We start from the raw sequence: 27,444 nt of genomic DNA on the forward strand, positions 1-27,444 counted from the left end.
TCCACCTGGAAAGCATCAGTTTCACTGATATTAACCACTTTATTCAAATCTTCTTTCTTGGGGTCCCTGGAACAAAATATTTACTCCACTCTGACGGTTGTGTTGAGGTGTTCCTCCACCCAGGGACGTGCTGGCCATTGGGAAAAGCGGGACAACTCCCGAACGGCCGGTTCATTCCCGGCCGGTCCAGGCCGGCCATTAGGAAAAAATATAAAATAAAATGTCGGCCTTTGTTCCATTTTGGGGGCTGGGCGGCCAACAAAGTAAATCGTCACTGTCGGGCAGAAACCTCGTATCTCCAAGTTTCAAATGTGTAAATTTTTCCACAAAGTAAAGCCCTGCTTCATCATACAAGGCCGTCGCACAAAAGTAGTGAAAACAGCAGATCTACAAGCACACAACACCTCGCGGTGCGAGGTGTTGTGTGCTTGTAGATCGGCTGTTTTCACTAGTTTAAATCATTTTTAAAATGATAAATACAACGGTTTTGGACATACAAGGTTTCCACCCGACAAGGACGAAATATAACTCATGTAATTGGCCCACTGGCTTGTCACTTGTCATGATCTGAAATGGCAAATCTTTGAGTAGCAGCAGCGCTATAGAGAGAGATCTCTCTCTATAGCGCACAATGAGGGCCTCTGCAACTCTTTTTCCTGGGCTGAATCAGGGGCCCAGCACGTCCCTGCCTCCACCACCACCTATTAGGGATGGAGCTCGTTAATGTGTATTGATAATGAGCACCTTATTGATCCTGCTTATTGAGCCTGGCTTTTATCCAGTCCAATATTGAGCGTTTTCTGAACAGAAATTATGTTTTTATATTATTGTTCGGTTGTTGTGACTGTGAGTTTGTGGCTGACCACCATCTATGAAGATGACAACTAACAAAAGTGACAAATATCATTAAAACAATCATTCATCAGTGTGCAAATGGCTTTATATTATGAATAGTACTGTAATCATTCCTTGATGGCTTCTTGCGATTGTTTAAACATGACGCCATGGGCCGCTATGCTCGATAACAAGCTTGATAAGCCCAAAGCACAAATTGATACCGGGTACCCAATACATTTATTATCGAGTTTGTAGCGGGTCCTTGTTTCGAGCTCCAACCCTACTCAGATGGTTGTGTGATGTTCTGCAGATTGAAGCTCTACAGCAGGGTTCCTCAATTAGTTTTCCCCAAGGGCCGAATTATGTCTAGGGTACCAAGCTGAGGGCCACAACATTGAATTATGTCTAGGGTACCAAGCCGAGGGCCACAACATTGAATTATGTCTAGGGTACCAAGCTGAGGGCCACAACATTGAATTATGTCTAGGGTACCAAGCCGAGGGCCACAACATTGAATTATGTCTAGGGTACCAAGCCGAGGGCCACAACATTGAATTATGTCTAGGGTACCAAGCCGAGGGCCACAACATTGAATTATGTCTAGGGTACCAAGCTGAGGGCCACAACATTGAATTATGTCTAGGGTACCAAGCCGAGGGCCACAACATTGAATTATGTCTAGGGTACCAAGCCGAGGGCCACAACATTGAATTATGTCTAGGGTACCAAGCCGAGGGCCACAACATTGCAGGGGGCAACGGTGGCGTTCCCGCTACTCCAGCGACAGTTTTCGTCGTTGTTGGGTGAAAATCTTGCGTGTCCAAAACCGTTCGTTTTGAATTTATAATTTTAAAAATGATTTAAACTAGTGAAAACAGCTGATCTACAAGCACGTAGATCTGCTGTTTTCACTACTTTTGTGCGACGGCCTTGTATGATTTGCGAAAGAACGTACAAATTTGGAGATACGAGGTTTCCACCTGACAACGACGATATAGTGTTGTTGCTGCTCTTATACCACCATTATTACATGGGTTGGTGGGGGCCAGACAGTAGCCACCCGCGGGACGCAAATGGCCCGCGGGCCGCCTATTGGGGAACCCTGCTCTACAGTGATGTATGTGTGGGTGTATGTTAGGCAGGTGGAGGTTCCTTAGTGATGTGTGTGTGTGTGTGTGTGTGTGTGTGTGTGTGTGTGTGTGTGTGTGTGTGTGTGTGTGTGTGTGTGTGTGTGTGTGTGTGTGTGTGTGTGTGTGTGTGTGTGTGTGTGTGTGTGTGTGTGTGTGTGTGTGTGTGTGTTCAGCAGGTGAAGCAGCAGGTGGAGGCTCTACAGAAGGCCCTACAGGAGGCTGAATCTCTCAGGCTGCAGACTGAAGCAGACAGCAGCAGGTTCCAGGCTGAGGTGGAGCAACTCAGGTAGGCTAATATCACCAGCACGGAGGGCGTCACCAGTTCAAATGTGAATATTTCGAGGGTCGCCAGTTCAAATATGCTTTTATCTCAACCCGACTCGACTACTGTAATGCACTCTATGTTGGCGTCACGACTACCTGTACTGTTAGTCCAAAACGCTGCCGCTCGCCTCTTAACAGAGGCACTGAAGTATGATCACATCCCCCCCATTGCCTCCCTCCACTGGCTCCCTGTTCCTTACAGTCTTCAAATGATTTGGCACCATTGTACATATCAGAGCTTCTATCTCCCAATGACTCTACAAGAGAATGGAGGCCCACTGACCAGTCACTTCTTAACTCATTATTGGTCCACGACGTGGCAACGCGTCAATCTCTTTGATGTCTCTGTGTGCCCTTTGACACGTTTGACACGTTGTACAATAAACTATACTGTACTGTAGCTACTGTACCGGGCTACCGCAGTGACGAAAAACAACTCCATTTCCCGAAATGCAGCGCGAGATCACGTGACCGGGAAGTCCTGTGTCCTGTCTCCCTGATTCACTTCCCTGTAACGCTGCTGCACAAACATGCAGTTTTCTCCTAATCTAGCTTTTAAATCACCTCCATGTTGAAAACGCAGCCTTTTTTACCGGCCGTTACAAAAGCCCTTTGGCCCGCGATTGTTTAAAAACGTTTTTTTTTTGCTCTTGGTATTTTATTTAGTATATTGTTGTTACTGAGTGTACAGCACTTTGGTGCTGTTTTAACTCTGCTTTGGATTGGAAGTTTGATTATTCTGGGTGCTCGTGGCCTGAAAACACATGATGATTTGTATGATGATTGTCATCATATTGTGCAGGAATGACTGTGTGCCAGCTGTCCTACAGTAATGCTGACTCTGTGTGTGACAGGACTGACAGAGACCGTCTCCATAGTGAATATAAATGTGTTGTGTTGTGACAGGACTGACAGAGACAGACTCATAGTGAATATAAATGTGTTGTTGTGACAGGACTGACAGAGACAGACTCATAGTGAATATAAATGTGTTGTGTTGTGACAGGACTGACAGAGACAGACTCATAGTGAATATAAATGTGTTGTTGTGACAGGACTGACAGAGACAGACTCATAGTGAATATAAATGTGTTGTTGTGACAGGACTGACAGAGACAGACTCATAGTGAATATAAATGTGTTATGTTGTGACAGGACTGACAGAGACAGACTCATAGTGAATATAAATGTGTTATGTTGTGACAGGACTGACAGAGACAGACTCATAGTGAATATAAATGTGTTATGTTGTGACAGGACTGACAGAGACAGACTCATAGTGAATATAAATGTGTTGTGTTGTGACAGGACTGACAGAGACAGACTCATAGTGAATATAAATGTGTTGTTGTGACAGGACTGACAGAGACAGACTCATAGTGAATATAAATGTGTTATGTTGTGACAGGACTGACAGAGACAGACTCATAGTGAATATAAATGTGTTGTTGTGACCGGACTGACAGAGACAGACTCATAGTGAATATAAATGTGTTATGTTGTGACAGGACTGACAGAGACAGACTCATAGTGAATATAAATGTGTTATGTTGTGACAGGACTGACAGAGACAGACTCATAGTGAATATAAATGTGTTGTTGTGACCGGACTGACAGAGACAGACTCATAGTGAATATAAATGTGTTATGTTGTGACAGGACTGACAGAGACAGACTCATAGTGAACATAAATGTGTTGTGTTGTGACAGGGCTGACAGAGACAGACTCATAGTGAATATAAATGTGTTGTGTTGTGACAGGACTGACAGACTCATAGTGAATATAAATGTGTTGTGACAGGACTGACAGAGAGCGTCTCCACAGTGAATATAAATGTGTTGTTGTGACAGGACTGACAGAGACAGACTCATAGTGAATATAAATGTGTTGTTGTGACAGGACTGACAGAGACAGACTCATAGTGAATATAAATGTGTTGTTGTGACAGGACTGACAGAGACAGACTCATAGTGAATATAAATGTGTTGTTGTGACAGGACTGACAGAGAGCGTCTCCACAGTGAATATAAATGTGTTGTTGTGACAGGACTGACCGAGACAGACTCATAGTGAATATAAATGTGTTGTTGTGACAGGGCTGACAGAGACCGTCTCCACAGTGAATATAAATCTCTACAGCAGCAGACCAATGAGATGAAGGCTGGACAACCTGTCAAGGTACGTTCATCCATCTGAAAACCACACACACACACCTTACAGTTTAACATGAATACACTGTGATTTCATTTAGCTGATGTGTGCGTGAGTGACATATGTGTGTGTTTGTGTTGTCGATGAGGACGGTAGAGAAATGACCCTTTTGGAGGTGGGTTGTATATAATCCACCACAGTCTGGGAGAGGCATTCCTTATCAAGGTGCTAAAGTACTTAAGTGCCATGATCCCCCTCCCCCCCTAAAACATAATGATCAGTTATTATGATTATACTAGGAGAAAGATTTTTTGAAGTGGTGAAAGCCGCTTCCAAGGAGTGGCCTTGTCTGTCCCGTACATGTTTTTTTGAGGATTTCCATAGATTCTCAAGGAATGGCTTTGTCTGTCCCGTACATGTCCCGTGCATGCAGAATTGAGGATTGGTCAAGCTTCACATGCCAATTTGGCCCTCCAGACAAAATCATTCATCCATTCAGAATTCATAAAAATATAGAACTAAAGCACATAGAAAGTATAGATCTAGAACACAGAATGTATAGATCTAGAACACAGATTTCATAGCTCTAGAACACATAGAATATACTGTAAATTCACCGCTTCACTTCGAACCGAGGTTTGATTTTTCCAAAAGAAAAGTGTACAGAAAGTGTTAAATTATGTATTTAGGTGGTGACCCTATGGTAAAACAGGAGGGGATGATTTTATGATGTCATTAAATCAGTGTTTTTCGACTTTTGACTCAGCCTACAGGGAGAAACCAAAAATCACACCCGTGTGAACTGAGCGGTGGTTTACCCACCTCATAGATCATGTGTACCGATTTTTGTGACATTTGAAGAAAATATGTAGGAAAAGGAGCAAAAAGTGTGTTTTGGAGAAAATTCAAGATGGCGGAAAATCTATCCTGGCGCAAATGGGCGTGGCCTATATGGGGAGATGCGTCTTGACCCAAGGAACCCAAGGAATCCAGGGAAAAAAGAATTTTCCGATCTACGGTTCAAGAGTTACAGGGCAAAACGTAAAGTGGGCCGTTATAGCGCCACCATGAGGCCGAGTGATGTAATTATTTTTGATTCATTCTTAAAATCATTATGAATCTCCTCTCCGAGGTTTGAAACTGTAGCTCCTATGGTTTACGAGAGAAAAATACTTGAAAGTGATTTCTTGCATTGTCCCATTATAAGTCAATGGGGACAATTAAGCGTCGTTTTTTGCCGATTACGTCGGCATGGTAAGGCGGATCGGAACGAAAGGTAATAGAACACCATTCCCGAGCCGCACATTTTGATGTATATATTGTGCGAGTGGCGTAAATGGTGCGGCACTAGTTACGCGCCGAAGTTTAGGCTACATACAGACACGGACGGAGACCCACACACACGGCCACGTATAGGAGCGTTGTGACCACCGCTCAAAAATACACAGGGAAGGGAAATGTCCACATTATAACCACACTCGGTGGTCTATTAGAGTAATGTTCACTTCATAGACACATACGATACAAAAGAGAAAAAGTACAAAACTATGGCACCACCTCATTAAGGATGCTATTATACAGCTTGGTTACAAACGTAAATTGCTCGTGTTCATATCTGGAAGCCTCTGTAATGTCCATAAACTAGTTGTGAGGCCTGCAGATTGAAGCCTCTGTAATGTCCATAAACTAGTTGTGAGGCCTGCAGATTGAAGCCTCTGTAATGTCCATAAACTAGTTGTGAGGCCTGCAGATTGAAGCCTCTGTAATGTCCATGAACTAGTTGTGAGGCCTGCAGATTGAAGCCTCTGTAATGTCCATAAACTAGTTGTGAGGCCTGCAGATTGAAGCCTCTGTAATGTCCATGAACTAGTTGTGAGGCCTGCAGATTGAAGCCTCTGTAATGTCCATAAACTAGTTGTGAGAGACCTGCAGATTGAAGCCTCTGTAATGTCCATAAACTAGTTGTGAGGCCTGCAGATTGCAGGAATGCCCAATAAGCCAAGAGCTGATAAAAGACATTGGCAAATTGTGTCCACTGTCTGTGATAATTGGCAGTCGCCCATATATGGAGGAGGCAATGCTTCCTGTACCCATGATCTGTACCATGAAATAATGTTGTTTCCCCATTTTGTGAATCTACTATTGTTTGTGTTCAAGAATGTCTCGTTAAATATGAACGCAAATGAAGATGTTTTAGTGTGTGTGTGTGTGTGTGTGTGTGTGTGTGTGTGTGTGTGTGTGTGTGTGTGTGTGTGTTGGTAAATGTGGTTTAACGGGACAATTGGCCTGAATACACACCACACTAACAGGACATTTTGGATTAGCAGGACAGGACTGGTGTCCTGCTAATTCATGGACAATTCTGAAATAGCAGAAGTGTTTCTATTGGTCTAGAGAGCCCAAATCCACCTTTTTTTTTTGATGTCCTGTTAATACACATACACCCGACTTTTTTGTGTCTGAACAGCGCCCCCATAGGTTGTGTAATGCTACTGCATGTTCATACACAAGCTCATGAATATTCACACACAGTGTATGTTTTGAAGCACCTGATTGGCTGGGTGTCAGAGTCCTGTTAATGCACATACATGTTTTTATGAACATTTCAATGACATAGCATTTTGGGTGAATAACGTTAGTCATAAACACTCTTCAGGGGTCTGCCATTATAATAGCAACACCACAGGCCCCATGTGGCCCCCAGGGGCCCCTGGCTGCCATAAGCACACCGTTGCTCCGATCCACACTAAACTTGGCACACACACCGTTCAGGGGTCTGCCATTATAATAGCAACACCAAGGGCCCCATGTGGCCCCCAGGGGCCCCTGGCTGCCACAGGCACACCGTTGCTCTGATCCACACTAAACTTGATTGTACAAACACCGTTCTGGGGGTCTGCCATTATAATAGCAACACCACAGGCCCCACGTGGCCCCCAGGGGCCCCTGGCTGCCACAGGCATACCGTTGCTCCGATCCACACTAAACTTGGCACAAACACCGTTCAGGGGTCTACCATTATAATAGCAACACAAGGGGCCCAATGTGGCCCCCGGGTGCCCCTGGCTGACACAGGCACACCGTTGCTCCGATCCGCACTAAACTTGATTGCACAAACACCGTTCAGGGGTCGGCCATTATAATAGCAACACAAGGGGCCCAATGTGGCCCCCAGGGGCCCCTGGCTGCCACAGGCATACCATTGCTCCGATCCACACTAAACTTGATTGAACAAACACCGTTCAGGGGTCGGCCATTATAATAGCAACACAAGGGGCCCAATGTGGCTCCCAGGGGCCCCTGGCTGCCACAGGCACACCGTTGCTCCAATCCACACTAAACTTGGCATAAACACTGTTCAGGGGTCTACCATGTTGGTGGTTTGCCACACCATGGGCCTGCAACATGATTTGCATAACATACAGACAATGTTTCTTAATTATACAAATTTAACCAGATATTGCAATTGTTGTATTGTTATTTTGTGTAATAATTAATCAAAACGTCCCAAAAAATCACGTTTATATTAATGTCCATTTTCCAAGTTTGCCAACATTTTAGCTCACTCCAAGGAGGCTATGCATATTTTACAAACCACTCATCCAATTGACTGTACATTTTGTGGTTCTTACATGTTTCTATTTTTTATTAATGAATTGCATTTGTTTTCTTAATGAAAATCTTGGCCGGATTTAAAAGGCATTTTTAGAATCGGCCCCAGGCCTAAATGGATTAATGCAGTGGTTCTCAACCTTTTCAGGACACAACCCCCTAAATTAATAATAATAGCAGATCTACATGCTCACGAGGATGTAGATTGGCTATTTTCACAATTTCTGCATAATATTTGTCAATTTGGCCAATGTTTAATTTAAACTGTCACTCTAGAGGTATTAGAAAGTACTTAAACTGTCACTTTAAAAATGTGTAGCTATACAAGTGATGACCATGGTAATCAAATGGCTATTCGCATAACAGGTTTACCAGGCAGGCAGTGAGTGGTGGGCTTGCACATACCCCCCTATTCAAATGGATAGGCTACTTTAACACCTACTGTAGGTTTCCAGCGGTGACTGTATGTGCATTGTGCGTGTCTCAGGCTACCTGGCTCCATTACTGTGATAGATGAGATTTGTTCAAAGCAAACTTTTAGTTAGCACGCACACATCTAAAGGCGCTCGTGCATGTGACGTCAATAAATGACCGTCCGCCCTGAAAAGAAAACCCCAAAGCACCACTGGTAGCAGCTCTGCACAGTCATGTATGCTGATCAGCGTAGCTCCTATATACAGTATCACATGACCACATCATGACCATGACATCATGTACATTACATATGAGTTTAAGTTAACTCCGACATACAGGAGTAGGCAGGCACCCAGGCACCATTTTTACCCTTGGGTAAAAATGCTAATTAAGTTCAAGCCTACAGATCATTTTGGTCACTTTATCATCTAATCAGGCTTTTATGAACACCCTGAACAGTTTTTAATATTTATATATTTGATGTAAATGTTATCTTTCCCCCCAGGCTCAGGGCCTCTCCACATACACACCCATTGTAACTTCAAACTTCATTAAAAACACACACTATTTTTTTCTGGTGACTCATACTACCCTCCTAATACGTGAGCAGGCCGTGTTTTCTCAATAACCCTTTTCATTTATTTTTAATAATTCTTTGGGAAATTTGAAAAATTAAAATTATTACAAATAAATGAAAAATTGTATTGAAAAAAAACATGGCCTGCTCATGTATTAGGAGGGTAGTATGAGTCACCAGAAAAAAATATAATGGAGTTTGAAGTTACAATGGGTGTGTGTGGGGAGAGGCCCTGAGCCTGGGGAGGCAGACCCATGCAAGGCAGAGTTTTTTTTAAATGGAATATCCCTTTAAATCCCAATACTGATTCTAGAATTATTCCTCTACACAGTATTACACAGTATAGGCAAAATTCTTGTGTTACGAATTGTGTGTACATCTTGTAGATCAGTGACTTCACTAGCCTTCAGATACAGTATATGACACCAAAGTAGCTTACTACAATTCTAAGGTCAAATTATTCTAAATAAGCTTGTGACCTTGACCTTTTATCACTGAACTGTACTGTCTGTACTGTACTGTCTGTACTTTTACTGTACTGTAAAAACAGTGCAGTAAAAGTTTGTTTATCGGTGATGACACTGATTGACAAATTGTAGCATTCCCTGTGGGATCATAAAGCACCAAATAGAGTGTCTCGTTTGGCTTGAATAAAGCATAGCCTTATTAGCCTACTACCAAGGTTGTCCCGAATATGCCATTTCCTCATATGTGACACAATGTTACTATAGTCCGGCCAGTTTGTGCAGTATTTTGATGGAATCGTGCACTTTTTTGCCTGAAATGCTCGGACTACAATCAGTCTAACCTGCTTGATTCCTCCAGACTCAAATCTAATCCTCATCTCCTTGCTTGAGGGAGCAGGGATTTAAAGTTCCTTGAAGTACACAAGTTCCTTGAAGTACACAATAAAGAGGAGCTCAAGTGGGACACAACGCACGTGAGGATAAAGAATTTGCAACTATATTGCTTTTATCGCCTGAAGAGGTTCGGAGTCTAGGCTACTGCATCCTCAGGCTGGACTACAATAGCTCCATTGAGAGTGTTCTGTCACACCTGGATTCGCCCACGAGAATTATTAAAGTTATATCACTGGATTGATCCAGACAGACAAACAGTCTTTTAATTATATAAAAGAAAATAATGTGTGAATTAAATCAAACAAGCCACCTGTCCTGTTCTCTGATTGGCTGTAGCACGTCTCTACTCTCAGTGCTGTCACAACCCATGTTAGGCTTTTAGGTTATAGGACGGCAAAAGGATCATCTGGGCTAGCATGTTGCATTGTGAACCGGGCTTAAGAAATTTGTTATACAATCCGGGATGAGGTGCGTGTGTGCGCGTGTGCGTGGGTGCATCCGGCAGTGGTAGGTCACGTCAGACAGTGGGTAGGTAGGAGTCTATGGCATCTCAGTGATGTCATGATGACTCAGACATGCAACAAATCGGTCATATATCTGCACAAAAAGGGGTAAATTGCCCCCATTGATTACGGAAGGGTACTTTAGAAATCTGAAGATACCCTTACACTTAAACCTTATGCTGTATGTTTACTGTTCAGAGAGAAAGCAATGGTGCACAGTCATTTAGATAATCATCTGGGGACCCCCTCCCCAAAATAATTGTTTTGGGCATAGATTACACAGATTATGAGTTCCATTTGGTTCCATTTGTATATAGTCACTAGTAAGACTACCCTAAGCATAAAGTAACACTTAGGATTTACTTTCACACATATTCACAGTATTTAAAGCCTTGCCTTGTACAGACTGCATACAAACAAACCAACTGACTGTGGGGGGAGGGGCAGCTTCTCACTCACACAGTTTTGAGTGAGTGCAGTGAGGGAGATGGGGGATGGGGGATGGGCAGGCAGCACAGGTGAATTTGATCAGTGGCTGATTGCATTGCAAGCTAGTAATCAGCAAGTGGGCTACAGTGGAAAGAATGAGTGAAAGGGTTTCCCTGCACAAGGTGAAATCTTTGAAAAGAGTGGAGGAGAGCTTAACTCAAATTGGTTAACAATCGGCAGACAAACAGGCAGGCAGATAGACAGACAGACAGACAGACAGACAGACAGACAGACAGACAGACAGACAGACAGACAGACAGACAGACAGATAATGTTAATTTAACCTTGCATCATGAGACTTAGTGTTCATTTGGTTCCATTTGTACTGTCAGAGCAGTGTAGATGTTGTTGACTAAAACTATGACGAAAAGTATTTGTCGATTGCATTTCTTTCACTGACAAAAACTAAATAAAAACTAAGCTGTGATGACTAAAACTAAGACTAATTATATTGACAATTTCGTCAACAAAATCAAAACTAGACTAAAACGTTAGGGAGGGACTAGTGGAGTAGAGAGTCATTTTATGTTTGGTTGTTCTCAAGTGTTGCGTGCTGAAAATAGCAGATCTACAAGCTCACAACGTGTCGCGCAACGCGTTGTGAGCTTTTAGATCTGCTATTTTCAGCACACAACCAAGTGTAAAATCACTCATTACGATGCCATCAAGGCCTGCCAAAATACATTTTAGTTGACTAAATGAACTGTAGATTTAGTCGCCTAAAAATGTATGATATTTAGTCGACTAAAATTAGACTAAAACTAAAACTCTTCAGGTCACTAAATTATGACTAAAATTAAATGACATTTTATTCAAAACTAAATCAAAATTTGTTGTCAAAAACAACAGTGTCAGAGTCCCTGGGCCTGAACAGTGGTTCTCAAAATGGATTCCAACCTGGAATTCACTTTGAGAACCACTGTGTGAACAGAATATGAACATTTTTTACATAACAGCATGGTAGCAATATCAGAATAATGATAGTTGACAAAGTAACCATCTTGGTGGTGCCGGTGGTGATAACATTAATATCCAAAGAAAACATTTGCCTTGTCATGGCATGTTCGGGGACATCATGAGCATTTAGCAATACAAAAGATTTGCATTCATTCAACCTTTATTTAATTTCTCGAAAAGATCAATTGAGGGAGATCCTCATTTACTACTTTATTGAAAATAGATGTTTTGATTTATGTAAATGTGGGGGTTTCTGGACTAACGCTGGTATTAAACATAATTCTGGAAAAAGTAGCCTATTTATACATTTGCAGGCAACTGAATAATGGGGATGCAGTAACGCACTGTAGCTTATGAGATACTGCAAATCAATTATCAAATTATAATTGCCATAATTATTCCTTGCAGCTACAAAAATGATGTCATACAACATGTAACTCAACATTAAAGTAGGGCTGGGTGATAAATCTCAGACCTGACTTTCTTTTTTTTTAAGATTAGTTTTTTGGGCTTTTTATGCCTTTATTTGTTAGGATAGTAGACAGACAGGAAATGGGGAGAGAGATGGGGAATGACATGTGGCAAAGGTCGTCCGGATCGGGAATCGAACCGGTGACCTGCATACCTAGACTTGTGGATCTGCTATATTTTAAAGATTCACTTAATTTTTCTTCCTGTGCATTTACCCGCTGGAAAAAACAATGTCATTGCTTAATTGCAGTGCACTTAAAACTGACCCAAAAACAACAAATGTATCGATAATTTATACCTACAATCGACAGGCTGCAGTCTAAGGCAGATTTTGGTTTCGGAAAATGATTTGAAAAATGCTCCCTTCAAATGTTCTGGGTAGCTATAATCACTGTAGCAGGTCCCCCAGCAGCAACGTTTCACCATGGCCGTAATAATGTAATATAAATGTTTTTGATATTAATTTGCCTATATACCAGTAAGACTCCCTAATCGGGTCACATTTATGATCGGCTACTTTTGACTATTTTCCCATATTTTTTTCCCAGGGGGTCCGTGGGGAGCCCTGGCGGTGGCTGGGCCCCTGGGTACCCCCTCCTGGGTGCTGGCCCCGTCTCTCCCGGTCGATGGGGGGCCAAGGTACGGGCTTTTTAGCGGGTTATGGGAGCCAACTTTGGGTGGAAGTGTTTTGCTACGCTGTCGTCCAATCCTCACAGTTAGGGAGAGGGCTTTGCGACAGATCAATCATGCAGTAATCATGCAGATCTACAAGCTCGCAGCACGAAGCATTGTGAGCTTGTAGATCGTCTATTTTTTGGCAAAGAGATTTGGTAGAGAGTGAAAAACTACTGTATCAAGTACATATATTATGTACCTTTTACCAATTATAGAGGGTTTAAATAGTACTGGATATGCAGCTCGGCAAATAAAAGGTGAATTGATCCCAGTGTATGACAGAGGATGATATCACGATAAATTAAATCTCCACAATATGATTATTGTGAGTGTTTTTTATCACGATAAACGATAATATCGTATATTGTCCCATCCCTACGGTCTGAGGTGCTTTGGCGGTCTTCCCCGAATTTTGTCTGATTACAGCGGGGCAGGGCTACATTCCTGTGTCCTACAAAAAATAAATGTTGAACCTTGTTCATGATTGGTGTGTTTTTCAGCTATAGTTTTTGGTCTTATAACCCTTCCAGTAAATCTCTTATGAAAATCTCTAAAGAAGTCAAGAATAACAGACAAGCTGTAAAGTTAACTTCACAAAGCTTAAGTCTATTGACCCCTCAGTCATGACATTTCCAATGTCCCCCTTCGACCAAGATGGATGAAAATGCTAGTTTGTTCACTGCAGAACTTTATTAACAGTAGCTCAACATTGAAGATGTTGAAATCACATCTCTCAGCCTGTTCTCAGGCCTGCTAAGTCACACACAGTAGTCATATTGCATTGAATTGTAGTTTACCATCTCAGTGGCACCAACAACACTTAGTTAGTGAGCTTTGTATCGATGTCATTCCAGTCCTGCATGTTTACTGGCTTATATTCCACTTGTATGGTTGATCCTGAGGGCAAGTCAGGTGTTGAAACAGTAACACACCACTGTAGGCAAGAGACATTGACCGAAGTGCTGTACATGGTGCATAAATGACAAACAGGCCTACCAGTAAGACTCCCTAATCGGGAGATAAGCGACCGTCAGGTCACATGTATACACAAAGACGGATGTAACTGGCATTGGTTCCTAGTTGTGTGGACAATGTATAGTTTTGGTTGGCTCAGAGAATGTGGGGTGTACCGATTTTCGTGATTTTAGGGCAAAATTTGTAGGAGCAGTGTCAAAAAATGTGTTTGAAAAAATCGGCCTGATGGGGGCGCTATATGGGACAGATCCATGTTGATGACATGAGTGTAGACATACTGTGTAGCGATTTGCGCAGGAAAATTAAGGAACATTAAAAGCCAGCAAAAAAACAAATGTGTCTTAGGAAGAGATTTAAAAACATCAATAGAATGCCTTGTTTGTGTTTAGCTATGTCACATTTAATCACATTTGACCCTTAAATACCCTGCAGTGACATATTTTCATGTGTTTAATTGCAGCTGTCCTGTTAATGTAGTTAGTCCTGTTAATTCACATGGGCGGAGCTTAGAACCTAATTATCTAATGTCCTCCTAATGTAGGATTTTGTCAGATTGTTAAAACTTGAGTTGTGTTGAGTTTATTCAACTTTTGAAGTGAAATATGTGTTCTATGGCTCAAAATAGATTTTTTGACATGCTCCACATATTAGTAAAGCAAGTGGAAAGTGGTGTCCTGCTAATGTTGTAAACCGCAGGTTTGAGCTAAAGGGTCCTGCTAAACCACATCTACCAGTATAGGTGTGTGTGTGTGTGTGTGTGTGTGTGTGTGTGTGTGTGTGTGTGTGTGTGTGTGTGTGTGTGTGTGTGTGTGTGTGTGTGTGTGTGTGTGTGTGTGTGTGTGTGTGTGTGTGCGTGTGTGTGTGTGTGTGCGCGCGCGTGCGTGCGTGCATGCGTGCGTGGCGGCATAGCTCAGGGGTAGAGAAACCGTTATTAGAGCACGAAGGGTTCCTGAAGGGTTCCCAGTTCGAATCCGGGCTCCCCCTGAGTTAATGTCGAAGGGTCCTTGGGCAAGACTCTGAACCCCACATTGCTCCCGGTGAGCAGGTTGGTGCCTTGCATGGTTTCCTCCGCCACCGGTGTATGAATGTGTGAGTGAATGGGTGAATGTAATGCACATTGTAAAGCGCTTTGGATAAAAGCGCTATATAAATGCACCATTTACCATTTACCATTTATGCGTGTGTGTGTACGTGTTTCAGGAGTCCATGGCTCTGTCAGGTCAGGGTGGCTTGGAAGACCTGGTGGCTCGCTTCCAGGCGGAGCGGGTCCAGCTCCACAGCGACCTGCAGCGCTGCGTCTATGAGATCCAACAGAGAGACCAGCTCCACAGCCAGCTCAATGCCAAGGTCCACTACACATCTTACATCATACTGTCTGTTTATACAGTAGTGCTGTCTCCTCACAGCTGGGGCCCGCTGGGGCCGTGTTGTCTCCTCCACGTCATCAGTGCCCACACCCTAGGTGGAGTTGGCAAAAGGGCCTTTCTGTGTGGAGTTTGCCTGTTCTCCCAATGTCTCCTTGGATAGATATTAGATACCCTCACAAAAAACATGCGGTAATCCTGGTCTCTATACTGCCTCCCCCTGGCCAGCCGGGTCACCTGATGGAGGGGAAAGGAACTGGTTGGAATAACGTGTTCCTTCCACGCGTGACGTCCAACCGGCTCCCCCCTGTCAGGTGACATGAAGCGGCCTGCTCTTTTTTTTTTTTCTTTTTTTTTTAAACAATATGTTTATTGTTTTTTTCCAGAAGCGGCCTGCTCACTCCTCATGCACTGAAGGAGCTCAGTTCGGGGCTCTCCCCAGGTTGGCAGAGGGAGAGCAGAGCCCAGGATTACAGATTAGGCAATTGGCACTGGGTGAAAAATGGGTTACAAAATCGTGGGATAACAAATCTAGGGAAATAAAAGGAGAATGTCAAGCTCGTTTGCTAAATTCCTATATCATAAATCGTTCTTGTTGCTCCTGTGGTGTTGTGTGCTCGCCGTGCAGATGCAGCGCACCCTGGAGGAGAAAGGCAGCGTTGCAGCCCAGCTCCAAGCTGTCTCCCAGACCCTGAGGGAAACGCAGACGCGATGTCACTGGCTGGAGACACAGGTGGAGAGACAGGTACTGACACAATATGTCCATATATGGGCATTCTGGATGCCAGCTTGCTACTTCGCTTCTCAGTCTGGACAGCTTCCTATCTCCAAGGGAAGGCGAGACGTGACTTCTGATTGGTCTGTGGTGCGAGGCGGGACAAATACACCAGTGTGTATTGGCTAGCTGACGCTAACGCGGACCAGTTCGTGTAGGCAGATGGGCGGGCGCGGCGAGTCTCAACCGCACCAATAGCATGTGTTTTCCTCCCCCCTCCCCCCTTTGCTGCTCTGCTCAGCGCAGAGAACGCTGCTGCGTCATGACGTCCTCACATTCGGTGTGACGTTCTCTGCACTCTGATTGGTTAGGGAAATTCTACACTTCCTCCAACAGTGATCATAACGCGATCGCCCAGGCTTCATTTTCTTCCGATCGCCAAATGAAGCCTGGGTTTCCGAGGACCTCCAGAAAAACGCAGGCAAAAATCCTTGATTATGCAGCATTATATGCGGGACTTTTTTTTTTTTTGATTTTGCGATGAAATATGCTGGGTTTTGTGTGATTGTATGCTGTGAAATTGCGGAAATTTGCTGAATATGCGAAAAGTTGCAAAATATGTGACATGAAGAAAGTTGCGACATTATGCGAAAAGTAGTGAACTACGCGAAATATGCGAAAAGATGTTTAAGTGATTTTATGCTGTGAAATATGCGGGTAGTTCCTAAATGTGCGATTATGCTGCCTTTTTGAAAATATGTGACCCCCGCGTAATCTGCAGCATTTGGCTGATTATGCGGGAAATCGCATAATCACATTTTTCGGGAGGGTATAGCCCATACCCTAACCCTACTCCGATTCGTTGGAACAACATCCAATCAGCGACGACGTTGCCTACGTCACAAGTGACGTTCGGAACGTACAAGTCAACTGAAGCATGTCCAGACTGAGAAGTGAAGTGACAAAACAAATCCACGGAACGTAGCGTAGCAGGTCAACACCCAGGCTAGGCATTCCCATATATGGGCTTAAAATTGGGCAAATGAATTCTGTCTTGGCCATATATGGAGTGTGACATGAGGCGTGACGGACTGACTGACACACACACGCACATGATCTGCAGGTTTTCATACTAAATGCGACCTACAGTCACAACAATGTGAACACTGCGTTGAGTTGCAATGCTGTGTCCTCCCAGCAGGGGGCAGTGAGTGCTGAGGTGGCGCCAGGAGCTCCTCAGGAGAAGAGCAGCCATTCCATCACCATGGAAACCACTGATGCCTCCCAGCTCAGAGAGCGGTGAGGATGTGTGCGTGCGTGCATGTGTGTGTGTGTGTGTGTGCATGTGTGTGTGTGTGTGTTGATTTGTTTTCGTTTTTTTGTGTTTATTACTAGATTACTAGTTTGTGGGCGCTGCGCACCCGCTCATGTCTAGAGTTCATCTCTGCGCGCTCACATGTTGTGTCTGAATGTTGTGTCCAATCTTGCGTTGTTGTGCTGAGGTGAAAGTGCAGGACGAGGACGTAAAAACATGTGTTTGGGACGCAAATGTATCTCCCCTGGGACGTGGTCGGGATGCAGAGTTTATTTATTTTTTGCCAACTGCGCATATCAGTGTCACTGCGCAAACGGCGTGCAAACTCACAGCATGAGACACACAGAAAATAAATTAAACAGAATGTTTATGAAGTTACCACAGGCAGTGTTGATGATCATCCTTTTCAGGTAGAACTTAGTTGCTAACATAACCTGCTGCGCTATTTGAAGAGGTTAACCTGCAGAAAGACGCAGAGAACTGCAGGCCGTATAGTCCTGGAAATTGGGTTAAATATTCTAGAAAAGTTATGGAAATTGTTTGGAAATTCATTGGTAAGCCTACGTTTAGTGAGCAGTTGTTTGAATACAGGACACATTGACACATCAGCTGGATGGAGCTAGAGCAGAGTATTAACTGTGTGTGTGTGTGTGTGTGTGTGTGTGTGTGTGTGTGTGTGTGTGTGTGTGTGTGTGTGTGTGTGTGTGTGTGTGTGTGTGTGTGTGTGTGTGTGTGTGTGTGTGTGTGTGTGTGTGTGGTCCATCCATCAGCTTGGTGCATCTAGAACAGAGCCTATCAGAGGAGAGGTCTAACTGTGTGTGTGTGTGTGTGTGTGTGTGTGTGTGTGTGTGTGTGTGTGTGTGTGTGTGTGTGTGTGTGTGTGTGTGTGTGTGTGTGTGTGTGTGTGTGTGTGTGGTTCATCCATCAGCTTGGTACATCTAGAACAGAGCCTATCAGAGGAGAGGTCTAACTGTGTGTGTGTGTGTGTGTGTGTGTGTGTGTGTGTGTGTGTGTGTGTGTGTGTGTGTGTGTGTGTGTGTGTGTGTGTGTGTGTGTGTGTGTGTGTGTGTGTGTGTGTGTGTGTGTGTGTGTGTGTGGTTCATCCATCAGCTTGGTACATCTAGAACAGAGCCTATCAGAGGAGAGGTCCAGGAGAGAAGCTGCAGAGGAGGCTCTGGGTCTGTTGGAGGAGCACACCACCAGGTCAGAGGTCACACACACACACACACACACACACACACACACACACACACACACACACACACACACACACACACACACACACACACACACACCAGGTCTCACGTTATTAGGGATGCGTCCACATATCGTCCACACATTGGTATCGTGCGATGTTTGCCATTATCGGTCGATATCGGTGTTGGCAAATAAGCATCACCATCACCATCCATCCACTTGAATGGAGAAAACGTTTTTTTTATCTGGAGAAAGATATTTTTTTGTATCTGTTATCTGGCCCAGTGGGACTGGGCCTAATGCAGATGTTTATTATGTGTTAACAGTGCTGGTTCCAGTCCCTCTAGAGGCAGCCAGCAGTACTACAGCATAATGAATGTTTATTATATGTTAACAGTGCTGGTTCCAGTCCCTCTAGAGGCAGCCAGCAGGACTACAGCATCCAGATGGAAACAGAGGATGAGTGGGAGGCTCTGATACTCAACCCCAACCAGCCTCTGGTCACACGCAAGGTGAGGTAACACCAGCATACATCCATACTATAATTAGAGAGAGAGGTCAGTCAGTCAGTCAGTCAGTAGGTCACAAAATGCATTATCTATTCACTCGCTTCAGCGACTGATCTCAAATTTAACATGGCATTGGCCATTAGCATTATACACACGGTGACGGAGCCCGAATTTCATTTTTCCCAAATTCTAGCTATTTATTAGCGTTTCTTCACTCTACAGCTCTACAGCCTGTTGTCAGGGTTACGGTCCGTTCCTCCAGGCCATGGGATCTGTAGCCCCGGGCCCACACACACCTCTCTCACAGTTAGGAATGTTGCAGTCTCTCTCTCTCTCTCTCTCTCTCTCTCTCTCTCTCTCTCTCTCTCTCTCTCTCTCTCTGCATGGGTCACGCATGCAACGGGTGATGTGTGTCTCATCTTCCAACGGGTATAGAAAAATTATGTGGAGCAAATACATCCTCATACTTCTATTCTACTAATTTTGCTGTTAAATTATTTGTATCCATCATAAATATACACTCCTCCACGTGCTGCTCCTTACATTATGATGCTCCCACATATTCTCACACACGCACTATGCAGTTACAGTTACTTTCCCCATAACCCACACTCTGCACATATTTTGCAGCACATATATTCGAACGGGTAAGGTCTAGTGTAACATGGAACCTAAACCAGGGGTTTTCAAAGTGGGTGACGGGGCATCCTGGGGTGCCACGACGGCAGTCCAGGGGATCATTTGATAATATTTGGAATTTATTTGGACACTTGAAAAAATATTTAGTGTCATTTTAAACTTGAAGTACAAAGTTATTTTCAGTCAGTTCTAACCAAAATGGCTATTATCTCAATGTTTTCCTCGCAACATAATCACTAAAATATCGTCACTGTCAGGCAGAGACCTCTGTTGCACAAAACTAGTGAAAACAGCCGATCTACAAGCACACAACGCCTCGCATCTAGTTTAGTACATTTTATAGATGATTAATACAAAACGGTTTTGGACATACAAGGTTTCCACCCGACAACGACGATATGCTATAAATATAAGGTGCTGGGAGTGAAACTTATAATTTAGGGGTGCCTCGGATTAAAAACAATATACATGGGGTGCCCTGAGACAAAACAGTTTGGGAACCCCTGACCTAAACAACAACCTCTGGTCAGACGCAAGGTGTTTTACTAGATAGATGCAGCAGATGGATTCATTAGCGACTTTAAGCAAATGACGTCTACGGCAGACGGCAACGGTAACCGGAAATGATCAGCGCTCGATAGATCAACCTGCCGCCGTCGCGGCCGTCTCTACTACAGCAGAAGGTCCCTTCCCACGTTGCGCCTAAAACGTCTGCTGCATAGACGCGTCGCCATGGGAACCAAAGCGTTCAGTAACGGGGGTGGGACCCCGTCGCCGACGGCTGTTTGCTTTAATGATTTGGACTGCTACGGTGATTGCGTCATAGCAGCCGTACTCCGCCTGGCCTTGCCGTCCTGAACATCGTCAAGCTTAAACTGCCTAATATCCCAAGGGGGGGAAATCAGTCGCCCAGAGGCAGCACAGCAGTTAAGGTTACAATGTTACAGAGAAGTATGAAAAGAAAAACTAAGCTAAGAAGAAGGATCATCAATACAGAGCAGTCGTAAAACTACCAACATAACGTCGTTAATTCACCTCAACATGGAGACTTAGATTTGAGGGAACTTATTGTACCACCTCAGGCTACACTGATGATGATGATGATGATGATAGAAACATTTAACTACACATTGTGCTCACTGAAAGTTGACTTTGACTCCAAAAGCTCATCAGTTTCCAGCACAAGTGTACAAATCACCTCTTCCTTATACCCTACAAAAACTGCAGAAACTACTATTATACAGTATATAGACAGGGTTTGATTGATTGAATACTTTATGAGCAGTTTGTATAGGAAAAGCACAGAACAGTACAGTTCCGATAGAAGGTCTACTAAATGGATTTAAACCCTAGAAAGAACTACGACTTGTTTACATCGGGGTGCTTTCAGATAAGTGCGGGAAAAAATGTGTGTGTGTGTGTGTGTGTGCGTGTGCGTGTGCGCGTGCGCGTGCGCGCGTCTGCGTGCGTGTGCGCGTGCGTGCGTGCGCGTGTGTGTGTGCGTCCTCCCCAGGTTAAAGGCGGCCTCCTGGCTTGTCGCCGTTGGATACGGGGGAGGAGCCTGTACTGCTCCAAGCAGCTGACCACCAGGGGGCGCTCTCGCTACTTGTTCCTGGCCTACCTGCTGACGCTGCATGTGCTGGTGGTCATGTGCCTCAGTGGCGCCCTCTAGCCGCGGGCCTGTGCACAAACCCTTTTCACAGTGTTTAGCGTGTGTGAAGGGTTAACCCTTCCCTGTATGACCAAAATGTCTTAAATTCTCACTTTGTTGTTTTGGGTAGAAACGTTAGAAAAGTTTCTGATTAAGGCATGGGAAGATATGAATATTACACATCACGATTGTTATAAAAATTAACAAAAAACGAAAAACATTGAGATTAATCATATTATCATGGTAATCAAAATACTATACTCCAATACTAGCTCCATCTGTTGAGATTCAAACAGAGCGAAGGGGGCTAAAACTGTGTGGATTTGGATATGTAAAATGGGGTTTGGTTCTCAAAGCAGCGAAGGTTTTCCCTGCTAGTCTATAATACCCTACCTACATGAGTGGTTCTCAAACTTGTTTTCACATCAAGGACCCCCCATAACATTACAGACCTTTAAGACCTTCTCCAGGAACCCTTGGGGACCCCACCTTGAGAACCTCTCCCTGCCCTACGTTGAACTTAGATAATAAACGTGGGTAGGGTTAGTTGGAGATCCATCTCCGATAATCTCTGGACATGGAACGAGTCTCACCAGTCTGGCGTAGTCGACTGAAAGTTGATAGTTCCCCCCAACAAACAACGTCCATGAATTCAAGGCTCCGTGTGGTGAGTAACTGATAGAAAATACCCTATCTTTTGGGTGAACTATACCTTTAGATTGTCCTGCTAGTTTGTAAAGGACCTGGTGAGGTTGGCTCACAGCGTGGCACCGAGTGCCACGCTGCAAGCTTGTAGATCTGCTATTTTTGAAAAATCTATTTTCTTTTCTTTTTTTTTCTCGTACATTTGTAACTCAAATATTTGCTTCTGGGTGGTCCCTGGAACAACATATTTTGAGATGGGGGTCCGCGGTCGAATACGTGTCATTTTGGGGGTCCTTCACATGAAAAAGTTTGAGAACCACTGACATAGAAACATGCGTGTTTTAGAAGGATTTAGGAGACACTTATAGAATCGGGCAAAATATTCAAAGATTTGCACACATTTTCACGATTTTTCAAAAATAGCAGATCTACAAGCTCACACTCCGCCACGAGCTTGTATATCTGCAATTTTTTAATAGTTAAATCATAAAATATTGCGTAATAATGCGTTCCCGGTCTGAATGAGTGGAGGCCATGTGGGGACCGATTGCCTTCCTACCGTCGGTTCCATTAAATGGAACCTTGTGCTCCTGTTCTCCATGCTGAGTTGAAACTATGCACTGAAACCATGTCTGCTCATCTCATATCGTTTCCATGCACTGAACGTACAGTAAAACCCAGACCCACTCCACAGCCCTGCTGCTTTTAAACAGTTAAACTCCACACTGAGATTTAACTAAAATATTGATATAAAGTATTTAAAGCCTGGAACCAAAGCCATCCAGGCTCCTGGTAGTCGGAGGCCTTAGGGATTTTTCGTGCTAATCAGTCTAAAAGTGCAACATTTTGCACAGATGTAGCCCAGGGCTTGATCTAATGATTTAGCTAGGGCGCCCGAGTCGGCGACCTTCGGGGTCACCACAGTGGCCAAATCAAGTTGGGCTCCCATCGACTTTCTATACAGGAGGAAAATACCCTAATTAGGGGTTTGTCATGATGCTGAAACCATTGCAAGCATTTATTTTGCACAAACAACATTCCTTGGGCTACAAATGGCCCCAGAAAACGGCCACAAAACTGTGAAAAGTGATGACTCATCACTTTTCATCACTAAACCATCGTTTTCTGGGGCCATTTTTAGCCCAAGGAATGTTTTTTTATGCAAAGCAAATGCTTGCAATTGATTCGTGCATCCCTATGATCGGTATGCCCGAAACTGAAGGTTCTGTGGTGCAAAAACTAAGTGCGATTGAAATGCGTTAATTTTTTTAATCGCGTTAATTTTCTGTAATTAATTAATCGCAATTAATCAGTTAAAGTCCCAGCCCTAATTAAAATATTGTTTTGACACAGAATCAGATGTTTTATGGTCATAATTCACCAGGATCCTGGATGGCTTGGTTGCAAGCTTACAATAATTTATATCAATATTCTTTGACATCTCTATGTGGGAAATGTAAGGGTTTCATATCTGTGGCACCACAAAATGGTCGCTACAGCTATGCCTTGTATACTGTGTTGCCCGGGGGTCCCTCAAGGCTCTGTTCTCGGGGACCCCCTCCCTCGTTTCCCCCCATCTGTACCAAAATCTGTTCAGACAAAATAGCAGCTTATATATTTTTTGCAGAACAGGTGGTCTGTTTTAATCAAATGTTCGCCTATTTTCGCTGAATGTTCTGCTATTATTATGACATGCTGAGAATGGGGATGCGCGAATGGTTATCTTAAACTGATAAAAAGATAATAAAAAAAGATTTAAAAAATGATCTGAAAAGAGAATTATGATAATGTATTGGGTTTCAGATATTGGAACGCAACGGTTTCAAACACTACGTGTGTATGTGTACTTCGATGTCACCATTGAAATGCAGACTGCACAGGACGTTAACGATGCCTTTATTTATGTATTTATGCGTTTAAAGTCCCCTCTCTCGCTCTGATAGACGGTCGGTTGCTGTATGTTTCCATTTGATTGTGTAGAATCCTATCGTTATGATTTACCAGAGACAGGGTAGGTAACATATAGCAAACAGCTAGCCGCAAATTGCAACACTAGATTTGTTTTAAATCAGATGGATCCTAGGGTTGCAATACCTCCCATAGGCAGCCAATGCATCCAAACATCTGATTGTATTAACAACTTCAAACTCACCAATATTGCGGCTCTATGGAAAGCTCGGAGTATCCTCTTTCTATCTGCAAAGAGTTTGTTCCATAAAAATCCACCTTAGACATGTTATGAGCTACTTTCTGTCAAGAAATCCGAGCAGACATGTTTTATTTTTCTAAGTGTTGAACTTCGGAAGCGCTCGTCTTCTATTACGCAGCGTCCCGCTGCCTCCTGCATTAGGCTATGTGACATTTAGAACCAGCTGGTACACAGGACCGCTGAGTGACTTCCCACGAGCGCTTCCAAACTCCAGCACTTATATAATCACCTGAACTGAATTTCTTGACAGATAGTAATTCATAACATGTCTACACTGGGTTTTTATGAAACAAACACTTTGCAGATAGAAAAAGCATAATTCAAGCTTTCCATACAGCCCCAATGTTGGTGAGTTTGACGTTGTTTAATACAATCAGAAAGCTGCCTATGGGAGGTATTGCAACCCTAGATTCATCCGATTAAAATAAAATCTAGTGTTGCAATTTGCAGCTAGCAAACAGCACTGATGGTAAAAGAAAAAATATTAATAATACTAATAATAATGGAATGACTTTGTTTGCTGTAAATTGATTTATTCTCCGTTATTTAGTCTCATTTATTTACGTAGGGAGAATGTCCCTATGTTAGGGATCAGTGATTTGACTTGATTTCCTTTTCTTTTTTTTCTTTTTTTTTGAGTCACGTAGGTTCATAGTAGAAACTCAGGTCCCACCCTAATTTACAGTAGAGAATGAGACAGAATAAAGCCATAATACGAAATAATGTGTTTGTAATTAGAAATATGTTTTCATTAAACAGAAACAAACACAGTTATACCTTAATTACCACTACATTATGTTCTAATTAGAAATCGAATAAGGGCTCGAACACACTGCCCGACCTTTTGAGCCGGTTGTGCTGTCGCCGACCTTTTTTGGTGCTCGCCAACAAAAAACAGCGATCTGCCGCAAGATTGGGCTTTGCTCGCCGAGGTTTTCCTCGTTTTGTGTGAAAAGCACTGCGATAAGATATGGTCGCGATTATAGCGCTCAGCGATTTCTTCCCGAGCGTTTCTAGATATCTAGCAATTGATATTTGGCTCTGTCGCAAACTGGACATACAGTATGAAAGAGGTTGTGCACCCTGAGAAGATCTGTGTTAAATGAATAGAACATAATGCAGGGATAATTAAGGTATAACTGTGTTTGTTTCTGTCTAATGAAAACATATTATTTCTAATTACAAACACATTCTTTCTTATTATAGCTTTATTCTGTCTTATTCTGTGCTGTAAATTAGGGTGGGACCGAAACTCACACTAAGTTTGTTTGTTTGTTTGTGTGGAGGTGAGAACGGTTGTTTTTGGTTTGTTCATCGATCCAAGGTTTGTGTAAAACTGTCGATACTGTGGTGGTACTTTGATGCTCTGTATATAACATGTGATTATCCAATCTATTTATAAACGAAATAAGATGACTACTGAAAGATGATAAGATGTCATATTTTCTATACTGGCTTCTATTTTTTAAAGAGATTAAAATAAAAGAAATGGCGCTGCAGTACTATTAGCCTTATGAAGAGACCAGGCTTAATGTGTGCAATACTGTGGGGGAGGAGAGTCCATGTTGTTGTTCTTTCAGATCATCTCTTGAGGAAAGACTTTTAATAAAGCTATCAAGAACCTTTCTAATTGTTGTTTATTTAATAGATTATAATGTGTTATACATACATGTGTGACCGAGACTGTTTTGCGTGTGTGTGTGTGTGAGATCGCAGGCAATCTTCCAATCTTCCTGGAGCAGAACTTTTTTTTCCTTTTTTTTTTTTTTTTTTGCTAAACACATTTTACTCCTACCCACCTCTTTCCGCGGGAATTTACTGGAGAATCTTTTGCACCACACTTCCGGTTAACAGCAGACATACAAGCTTGCGTCGCAGATGCAACCGCTGTGAGCTTGTAGATCACACTCGGCTGCGGCGCCGGAAGCTCCGTGCAACTTCTGCGCAATGCATGATGGGATGTTGGAAAGTTGTGGACAGATTTTGTCAGAACGTCACACACGTCGGCACACAGCATCTCTATAGTCATGTGATCAAGACAGATCCGTCAGATCTTTCATGTTCCATCCTGATTGGCTAACATTGGCTTCCAAAGCTTGCGGGATTGGTCAGTTTTGAACAAAATGCCTCAAATCATGAACATCTGCCAGACTGCCCCTGTAAAGTTCCTGACGGATAGAAAGTGACCATGGCAATCGTCATAATCACTATTTGCACAACTCGATCTTTAGACCGCCTTGCCGTCTCATGATAGTTACCGCCAACCGCTCGGTGGGGCGGTTCTTGCATTCTTTTGTTTTTTTACTGAGGATAAGGTTATAAACAGGGCAGGAATTTCAGGGAGGCCATGAAGGCCATGGCCGTCGTTGCCCCTCAGTTTGGCCTTGTGCCCCTCCAAAAAATGTTGTGCCCTGAGGCCACAGTGGCCTTAATGCCCCAGCTGACTGTACCACTTTCTCCTCTGTCTCTGTCTTGTCAATATGTAGACAACAGTGTCTTTCTAGTCATGTAGACACCAGTGTTTTGTTAGTCCCCATTTTTAAACCAATCAAGTATTTTTGATTTGTGCAGGGCTGAGCATCAGATTGCAAATACCCATTTATTTAAAATCGTGTTTTATTTGATGGCCTTCCTGCCCTGGCATGCGGCCTTTGTGCCCTCAAAAAATGGACAACACCAAAGGCCAAGTGGCCTTGCCCCTAAAATGATGAAATTCCAGGCCTGGTTATAAATATGTTTGATTGATTGGTTGGTTGGTGGTTTTATTAGACAAAAATGGAGAACAGTGCAAGTATAGTCAATATAATAGATATTTAGTACAGTACAAGTACAGTTAAACACCCTGAATAAAAGGAACATAGGAAGCCCTCTGTATTTAATTCATGGACATAATGAATAACAAGCAAAGCAAAGTTAGACAGTTTTACTGAGGTTAACCCTTTCCAAGCCACGGGGAGCCCCTTAATGTTAAAACCGTACTATATCGAACTTCCTAGGGGGGGAGGGGCAGCCAATCGTCTTTTCCCGTACTTTCCCGTATTTACCGAAATAAATGATTTTCATCCGAAAATCGGCGATCGTCTAACCTTCCCTAGTCACCACTCGTGCATCGATAGCTCATGGCTGGGCTGAGATGAAGCAGAAGTGATGTCATTGGCCTTTCCTTTTCCAAGGCACATTATCCCATTCGGTTACTGTCTGTACCCTGGTGCTTCTACAGCAGC

At 43.3% G+C, this 27,444-nt stretch overlaps 1 protein-coding gene across 1 annotated transcript in view; it reads left to right on the forward strand.

Annotated features, from left to right (window-relative positions):
* Positions 1-25,806, forward strand: part of LOC308288942 (uncharacterized protein) — a 97,546-nt gene extending 71,740 nt beyond the window's left edge. The window contains exons 23-30 of the mRNA XM_080730416.1: positions 2,141-2,253; positions 4,389-4,470; positions 15,177-15,323; positions 15,969-16,085; positions 17,254-17,354; positions 18,481-18,573; positions 18,965-19,079; positions 21,229-25,806. Coding sequence (XP_080586542.1) covers positions 2,141-2,253; positions 4,389-4,470; positions 15,177-15,323; positions 15,969-16,085; positions 17,254-17,354; positions 18,481-18,573; positions 18,965-19,079; positions 21,229-21,387 — 927 coding nt within the window. The 3' untranslated portion in view covers positions 21,388-25,806. The remainder of the gene's footprint in view (positions 1-2,140; positions 2,254-4,388; positions 4,471-15,176; positions 15,324-15,968; positions 16,086-17,253; positions 17,355-18,480; positions 18,574-18,964; positions 19,080-21,228) is intronic.
* Positions 25,807-27,444: the final 1,638 nt, after the last annotated feature.

The sequence above is a fragment of the Nannobrachium achirus genome, assembly GCF_963921795.1.
Source record: "Nannobrachium achirus genome assembly, chromosome: 7".
Classification (NCBI taxonomy): Eukaryota; Metazoa; Chordata; class Actinopteri; order Myctophiformes; family Myctophidae; genus Nannobrachium; species Nannobrachium achirus.